Source organism: Sinohyriopsis cumingii, chromosome 11 (genome assembly GCF_028554795.1).
Source record: "Sinohyriopsis cumingii isolate HCF-2022 chromosome 11, ASM2855479v2, whole genome shotgun sequence".
Classification (NCBI taxonomy): domain Eukaryota; kingdom Metazoa; phylum Mollusca; class Bivalvia; order Unionida; family Unionidae; genus Sinohyriopsis; species Sinohyriopsis cumingii.
Window position 1 is genome coordinate 39958260 of NC_142971.1, and position 9293 is coordinate 39967552.

The 9293-nt window shown below is 33.7% G+C and overlaps 1 protein-coding gene across 1 annotated transcript; it reads left to right on the forward strand.

Moving 5' to 3' along the window:
- The first annotated feature begins 1552 nt into the window (after window positions 1-1552).
- Window positions 1553-8603, forward strand: LOC149787977 (C1q-related factor-like). The gene is made up of 2 exons (XM_089975695.1): window positions 1553-1821; window positions 6327-8603. The coding sequence occupies exons 1-2, from the start codon at window positions 1617-1619 to the stop codon at window positions 6770-6772; spliced, it is 651 nt and encodes a 216-aa protein (XP_089831821.1). The 5' UTR covers window positions 1553-1616; the 3' UTR covers window positions 6773-8603.
- Window positions 8604-9293: the final 690 nt, after the last annotated feature.

A 9293-nucleotide genomic window follows, 5' to 3' on the forward strand; every position in this document is an offset into this window, starting at 1 on the left:
TGCGACAATAAAATATGTTTAATCCATGAAACCACTAGATCACTGTGCACTTGTGCTTGTAGACTGAGTTATTGCCCTTTTGGCTTAAAACTGGTTGCTCTATTTGTCATAATCCTGGGACTAAAGCTTGTCTCGTAGTTGCTGAGAGACGTCTCTGATACTTGGTATACAATACTTTGCATGATCATCATGACTTTAGTAAGAGTTATGACCCTTTTGGATTGTATCTTGAGGCAAATAGTCCAATAATTTTGGTTGGATGCAGCAAAGTAGAATATATATTTGCTGAGCATTTTGCTCATCATTCGTGTAATTTTCTATTTTTCTTCTTCTTCTTCTTCTTCTTCTTCTTATTATTATTATTATTATTATTATTATTATTATCATTATTATTATTTAACCACAACACAAGTGAATGGAAACTTTCGAATGCTGTGAGGATACAATTCTTGAATACAACGGTTAAGGCCCTCTTTATTCTAAGTAAATCCAGATTATTGAACTATTTACATTTGTTTTCTTTTTCTTTATGTTATTTCTCCTTTCGTTCATTATTCTTATTCATTTTCATTCTTTTTTTACTAGGTACATATTTTCTTATCGATGTCTGGTTTGGCGAGTTTCTAAATTCTCAGCAAGTATAATCGATACTAATGTTAAATACACGTTCTCAGAAGACACATCTGCATATCAATCCAATAATTATTCTCATCTAATATATATATATATATATATATATATATATATATATATATATATATATATATATATATATATATATATATATATATATATATATATATATATATATATATATATATTCGACCAATGCGGGTATGTATATGTAAGAAAACTTGCTGATAGCTTCTCGTGGGTCAGTGGTTCTTTCCGGGGTTTTAAAACCTACAACGGCAGCGACTTTATAGCGTAATTTGTGGTGATGTGTGCATGACTGAGATGGTATACAGGTCCGTGCTTCCAGGTAAGGCGATGGGTGCAGTTGAATACGAATTAAAAATTCTCTTATCTGTATAATTATGTTGTTAATTCGTAAGTATCACAAATGTTTGAAGTCTCTAGGTAGAGAACGTGACACTATATTACCAATGTGTTGGTTAGGTTGCCATGGTTTTCCCATTCTTGGTTTACGTCTCTTAATATTAAAATATAAATGCTTGACACTTTTATGTCAGAGAAGTGGGTTTAAATAGGACAAATCTATCACTGTGTTTAATATGATGTACCCCTTTATGAGGACGAAATGAGGCTTGTTAAATGTTACAAATCGTCGAAAGATTCTAGCCAGCTAATAGTAATGGTTTGTGACAGTACTTGTTTAAGCAGTTCGTCGAGATAACGAAAAACAGGATAATCAAAGATGACCTTGATTTTGTGACCTAATGTATGATGTCATGCATATCAAGGAATTCAAATTAGTCTCATTAAATTGTAGCAGAAACGCTTAAACAGCTTCCGGAATTCCATCTGGTATATAGATAATGATGCTGAATTGCGTGTTCTATTTACTGGGTTTAGCAAAGTCTGTAAACAAATTAATGTTAGTTACATTCTGAGTTTGCTTTTGCCACCAATAATTTTAGAAAGGTTGGAAGAAAATGGAGGTTTTCTGTATTGCTCTACATTTTCTGTTCGCCCAATCTTCTTTCGGCATTTTAGACAGCATGATTAGCAGTGACGTCAGCGCCGTCAAGTTTCGTCTTGAAGAAGAAAAGGAGAAACGTCTTTTATTGGAAAATGATATGGAAATCCTGATGTTGAAAGTAGCAAACCTTACAAGGACTGTGGAGAAATTTGCAACAGGTAAGCATCTTACTAACGTACAGAAAATCGTCACAGGTAAACATCGATTAATATGGAGAAAATAGCTTATTATTTTTTGTGGTTATTATTATTCGCAAAAATTGATATTTCAAAGTATACCATTGGTAGTAATTTAAGACACAATATATTCATCAAAATCGTATAAAATCAGACGAGTTTTCATCCTAAGGTTTACATTTTAAAATATTCAATATGAATAAAATGTAACCAGGAGTGCGCTTAGTTAAATTATATAACTTACGTAGCGATACCAATATGTCGCTTACTAATAAAGGTGGACTTTTTGGTCTGTTATTTTCGTTGCTAACCCAAATAAGTTATATAATTGTTTGAAAATGTTCAATGCTTTGTCGCTAAAATTCTTTTTACTATTCCATATTTTCATTATTAGATCAATAAAATTATGGTCCACATTCTTCCTTTAAAAAAAAAAAACGTTTGCCATTTTATTATATGCTTCCAATTTTGATTCAGATCGTTTATTAGGGTCAATATACAATTTATCAATATCAACTACTATTCAGTTTATAGGACTTTCAGGTAAACAATCAAAGAATCATATTATATTTCCAGTCCTGTACTACTATTGGTTTTTATCGTTTTTGGAAACTTTGGAATATTGATATGAAAGATGTAAAGCAGATATTAGAGATTTCTCTGAACGGTCAAGAACGCACATAGCATAAAAGACATGAGGAGAATGGATATCCCTGTCAACGCCCTCTATCGATACCAAACTAATTCGAAAACATTTGTTGTTTCGACATTAAAGTTGCATACAATTATATATATATATATATATATATATATATATATATATATATATATATATATATATATATATATATATATGACCATACATCTTAGTCAAAATCTTCTCACTCGCTAGGCATTCAGCATTAAGAGGTTAATTAAGGACTGGTCGGACTGGTTTCAATATAATGTGACTGGGTGAGGCATCATGTTACGCGTCTGCGGCATGATGTCCTAGTGCTACACATCACTATGAACTGTTACACTTCAGACAGCGTAGCGATAGGACTGAAATTGTTTTAAAGCTACATTAAAAATCCAAATCACACACACACGCACAAATTTTGATTTTGTAAAAATCTTACTTTATATAAAAATTCCACCTTTTTATATTTTGTGCTCATTTGCAAAAAAAATCTTTTTTCATGCAACAATAAGATAATTTTAAAACATTTGCGTAAAATGAGATACTTTGGGTTAGGGTTACTATACATTTTGAATATTTCAGTCCAGATTGTGGCAACATTTGCACAGGTTGTCCTATATTACGTAAAAGAAAGTAACTCCTGCTTCCAGGTTTTAGTCATGTTGTGGCAACATTTCCCACAGGTTGTCCTACATTGTGCAATACAAATTAAGTACATGTACTCCCAACTGACCTGTGGTGATTCATATTGCTCCCACATTGACTAGGTAATTAGATAAGCAGTTACTCAGCAAGGTTGACTGACAGGTCCTAAAGGTCTATTCTGCATAAAAGTCAGTACAAGTGACCAAAATTTTGAACTGAACAGGAAATACATTATTTTGAGAAGTGCTTTTTTGCAGCTGGGGTATGATACATTCATTGTTCATTCATTGTGACACTTACATGGATTATAAATATGATGGCAAAATCTGAAGGTCAACGCAGATCTTAAAGTAGTTTATCCCACACTGCAGACATCGTAGCGATATGACTTAAAAAGTTTTAAAGCTACGTCAAAAATTAAAATCACACACAACCACACAAACAAAATCTTTTCAAAACGAATCAAAATATATATAGTAAAGAAAAAGTGAGCTTTTTTGGTTTCTTGTGTTATCTACAGTTTCTTGTTCTTATAGAAACTTTGCTTATTCCATATGAAAAACTATGGGAAACAAAGTATCAACCCTACTTGCAATAATTGCAGAAGCAACCTTGTATGATACAGTTGGAAGTGAAATGGGTCTCCAGTTTGAAATGTACCACTTGGGTTTATCACATTGTGGTACACATGTAATAACTCCTGAGGGAAGATAATTCACCAATTCATACCTAAAATTAATGACCCTCGCTAGACACTATCCAACATCTTTCCAAAATAATCCACCAGATCCTGGGATTTTTCATGGCATTTTTAAAAAATGTGCAGCTTCTGTATGTGATACGATACCATTAAAGTAATGTTTCTGTACTTGAATGTCTGCGCAATTAAGTAGCATTTCAAGAGAAACAGAATCACCTTCACGAATTTTATATAAACTCATATAAACTTGTTTTGCTCAACCTCAGATGTCTTGTTGACTCTGTGTTAAAAACATTGCTTGTTGCAAGATGCGGCAATTTACTCGTATAATTTCTATTTTCCAAATGACAGAGAAATTTAGTTACTTTCTTTCCGTCTACATAGCTCTAGACCGCACCCTCATTCCATCCAACTTTACCTTCCTAAAATCTTCTAACTCTTTTATTTTTTCCACAAGTTGTCATGCTTCACTAAAAACTCTCGTCTAAAATTTTATAACTGCAATTAGTTGATGTTCCTGTCCATCTTGAGTTTTCTTTTCATACAAGATGCATACGAAATTGTTGTTCCAATAAATTGTAATAGAAGCATTTTAAATAGATGTTGATCATTTGTTATACATTCAGAATCCGATGAAGATACAGGCTCAAAATTGTCCAGTTGTTCAGTACAAACCTATTAATGTTTATCTTTTAAGATGGCTTATTTTACTCTTATAACATTTTCCAGGTCTTCTAATCTTGAATTATTAAATTTCTTGAATTTTTCCTTTTAAATTCCTTTTTGAAAGCTATCATCATTTTTACAAGAGAATGGTCAGTCCTGCATCAAGTTGAACATTTACATTTTCACGAACTGTAAATCAATTTTCAACTCTTCATTTTCAGATTTCAAATTAATCTTTTCTGTGGCTCAATTTCTCATCACACACAACAGGAAAAAAAGCCCATTAAACTATATACATTTTACCTAGGGTCGGACCACGGGTTTTTGGTGCCCTAGCTGAACTACAACTTTGGCGTCAAGAAGTTATGAAGTTTCAAAAAAGCAAGATACACAAAGGGTTGTTGGCGCCCTAGTTGAGCTATACCTTTGTCGTTTTCCTCCCTGAAAATAAAAACGTGTAAACAATGGAGGCTGAAGATGCCTCCTCTTTATGCTGGGAAGCCAATCTTTTCATTCAGTTGCACATTTCAGAATGTGGATCCTTGAGCTGTCTTTGAAGTTACTGATTTCCCTCATCCTTGAGCTGTCTTTGAGGTTACTGATTTCCCTCATCTTTGAGCTATCTTTGAGGTTACTGATTTCCCTCATCCTTGAGTTGTCTTTGAGGTTACTGATTTCCCTCAACGTTCGTGTTCCATAGCTGATGAATTTCCCAGTGTTAAGACATTTTAGTAACCTGTATCGCGGGATTTGCTCTGAAACACATCCATTTGACGCCAGGGGATGTTTGGAATAGTTTACTCTAATTATTATCTGTACAACAGGAGTACGACCTAAACCGCCTGCAAATAACGGAAGCATGACTATTATAAAATACATATACCAACAGATTCATCCACATAACATCTTGCAGCATAAAATATATGTTTACCACAACATTACCAAATTTATTCTGGCTTTAAGATTAAGAAATGATGTATTTTTGGTGTGCCATAAACAACAAAGAGCTCGCTGTCTTAGCAAAAATGAGTGTATCTGATAATCGAAATGATTATTTTATCCTTTCTGTACACACCATCTCGCTTCCCCCCCCCCTCCATTTCATTTCGTTCTCTCCAGTGAGTATAGTTTTCCAACATATGAAATACAAACCTAATTTTAAAAAAGTGATAATTTAAAAAATAAGGAGGTTTACAAGTGTGCACAGTCTCTTCGAGTTTCAAAAGTAAAAATAAGAAAATAATCGAGTATGGGTTTCTAACTTGACGAGTAACAGCAAAATGCGCTTGTGCCAAGTCACTCGTTTAGAGCGATATCAGGAAGTTCTGAACTTTCAAAAAAGCAAAATATACAAAGGACAAATCAACTGTAAATGTAACAGAACGACGTGAAAAGAACAGGCACAATAAAATGATAGAAAACATTATAAAGAACAACCTACATGAATCCAAAGAAAACGCAAGGAAAAGCAAAGGATAGGAAAAGAAAACATGAATTCAGAGAAGACAAGAAAATATATAACTGTAAATCTGAGACACTTGCATAAGGAGATAAACACATTTTGGCAAATCCTGGAAGAAAAATTGTGTTCAGTCTAATTGAAATCTGGGGTTAATGGTCATCACACTACTCTTTAAATTCAATATATTACAATACTATGTTTAACAAAGTATTTATGTTTACTCAATAAACTCTTACCAGCTCACGTTGTACGTGTGTTTTCCAACTTGTAAGGAAGGGAGAGAAGCATTTTGCTTTAATAGCCTACGTATGAATAGCATCTTTTTATTATAGGTTCCTCAACTTCCCCATCCACCACAGCACCAAGCATTGCCTTTATGGCTTATCGCAAAACAGTCTTGACGAATCTAGGAGTTAACCAGAAGCTAATCTTCGACAAGGTTGCTACAAATGAGGGGAATGGATACTCTGCGACGACGGGGATTTTTACAGTTCCTGTTCAGGGGACCTACTTCTTTACATGGACAACTGCACATGCCAAAGGTTGTTCCTTTCCTGATACATATCTTGTGACAGGTCTTGTGGTCAACGGGGAGTACATGGTCCATGTTTGGATTGGCGTCGAAATGGCTTTCAATATGGGAGGTAACTCGGCCGTTCTCCGACTAAACACTTCAGATGCTGTGTGGATAGGCGTTTCCAAGGGAAATGGAGTTTATTCCAATACAGCCGCAGGATGGTTCTACCCGACCTTTTCTGGATATCGGATACACATTTAATGTGTTTCCCACATTTTTCGTCCAAGTTAGTTTGGACACCTAAGATAAACTTTAATCCATACTTCCTTATACTGGTGACGAAATCATGCTTGTCTGATTGCTTGATGATATTTTTTTTAATTGCAGAGGCAACAATAGTTAATTGACTCGCCCAAAACAAATTAAACTTTTATCGCCAAAACTTTTTATGAATATTTGTCTTTTTTGTAGCTTCACTGGTATCCTGCTTGCAGCAAGAGATAAATTAATAATTGCTACATAATTTAAGGAGAACTGTTAGTCAACTGTCATGTCTGAATAACCACAGTTCAGTGAGTAGAGATAATATTCAGACTAACAAATATTAGACCATATATCGTCACTTCCGGTCATTTCCCCAATAGTAGATTTTCAAGAGCTGATAAACTCCTTGACTTCTATACTGAGAAAAACGGCTAAGAAGCATTATTCTCCTACACTTGATATTCTCATACATGGGCTATTCTTTAAAGAAAAGGTATTCGTGAATAATAATAATAATAATAATAATAATAATAATAATCTGTATAATCTTTATAATTTTATGTGTATTAAATTAAAAATAAAGAGTTATTAATTATTGCTATAAATGTTAATTTTTTCAGTGCAAAATATTTATTTTTCTTTATCTAGGTCGTACGTGCCTTATTGAAATATCGGACAAGTGATCATACCGGTCTACTATGAGCTAGGTGGTGTAAGCCCTCCTTTTTACCGTTTGCACAAGAGAGAGAGTTGCAGCTAGTTGGTTTAGGCTAATAAAATCACAATGAAGATTTTTACCTATTGCATTCAGAGCAGAACTTCATGCTTAATTAAATCATGTAAACCAAGCAAGTTTGCTCTCCTCCACCCCCACCCCCAACACAAAAGACAAGGTGAAAAAAAGTCACAGCTGCATTGGCTCATAACATTTAGTTTTCTCAGAACTGGGAACATGGCAGTTCTTCGCATTTTCTTTATGCACAATTGTTATGTAGATTTGATTTAATTATATAGGATTTAATATATATTTATTTCAATTTAATTGTTTGTCAGTTTAATTTTTTTATATTTTTCATTACATGCTACTGTAATGTAAATTTATTCACTAGAGATGATACTTTTTTCAGAAAATAGTTTGACCATGACTGTTCGTTTTCATAAACACCAGGTGTTGATGTAAATCAGGACCTTGCTTCAAAATTTTTAGCCACGACGTAAACAATTTTTAAATATTTTTATTTATTTATTAGAGTAAGATAATTGGTTTTCGTCAGGGCCATACTGGGTGGACGTGAACTTAGCATGTATCTAATTTCTATAAGCTTCTAGAACATGATCACGTGACCCCTTGTTTACGTTTTAGGAGAGGATATAACCTCTGTTTTGAAGAGATATTCTCATTTGCAGCTGGGCGTTCTCTTACACTGGAAGTTGTATTTTGTGCTGTTTGAAGTTATTTCAAATTAGTTGCATTCAGAAAGATTAATTCTGCTATTTGTCTGGAACATACGTGTGTTCATGTGAAATTGTTGAACAAGGACAGTTTTGTTAATAAAAATTTATTTAAATATCCGAAATCGGAGTGATAATTCTTCTTTCTATAAGGAACTGTAGACTTCAACACTACAGATTGCATCATACGTCATCGTCTTCCATCTTGGATTCGTCGTCGGAATTAGAACTTGAAATCAGAAGAACATTTTGTTATTAGGACTTCTAAAATATTATTCGTGGATTTTTCTTCGATTATTTTTGGATTTGATTCTATAAAACCGTAATAACTTTTACAGAATTTTTCCTGGGAAATAAATTATTGTATTTTATCAAAGCTTGTTGTTTACTCTCTTTCTTGTTTTACTATTTATTCGAGCCTAAGCACGTGCAATAAGAACAATGCTGCACTGCATCAATGACAACCTTTCTAGCCGTGATGTCAACGCCTTAAAGTTATTAATGATAACTTATAGTAAGGATAAATATCCAGTTATTTGCGAGATTCGTTTCGCATACACATTTTAAAGATATAAACTTATCTCATTAAAAAAGTTTATATTTTAAATTAGTATATTGTAGAGGTCATTCTGTATCATCCGGCAAAGACAACGTAAAAAGCTCACACATAAATGAAAAACTCAATCTTTATCGGTCAGTGTGTTTTTGTGTCATAAGTACCTTCTTTAACACTCCTGCGCGGATTTTTGAGATCTTTTCCTTATCTGGGTCCCTCACATAACCCCTGCGAGAGGTCTGGTTGAAGTTTAATTTCAGTGTCATTCTGTTTGCAATTACAAAAATTGTGTGTAAAACTATACTACTGGAGTCGGAGACCTTGTCACATGCAACACTAAATATAACTAGACCATCATGACCTGTCTTTTGCCCTTTGTTAAAGGCGTCACCGCATATAATTAGCATAGCCCACTGTGAGGGATGTTATGGTTGGGGTGGGGTGCTCCCAATATTGGACGTCAAATTAGTGAAATATTGATGTAACGCTCCGAGCCCCCAGTCAGCAATG

What these genes read in the sequence shown, in the direction of transcription:
- LOC149787977 (XM_089975695.1), top strand. Translation starts at nt 1,617, where the DNA reads ATGGAGGTTTTCTGTATTGCTCTACATTTTCTGTTCGCCCAATCTTCT. An exon ending in TGTGGAGAAATTTGCAACAG is followed by an intron (nt 1,822 to 6,326) that starts GTAAGCATCTTA and finishes TTTTTATTATAG; the next exon opens with GTTCCTCAACTTCCCCATCC.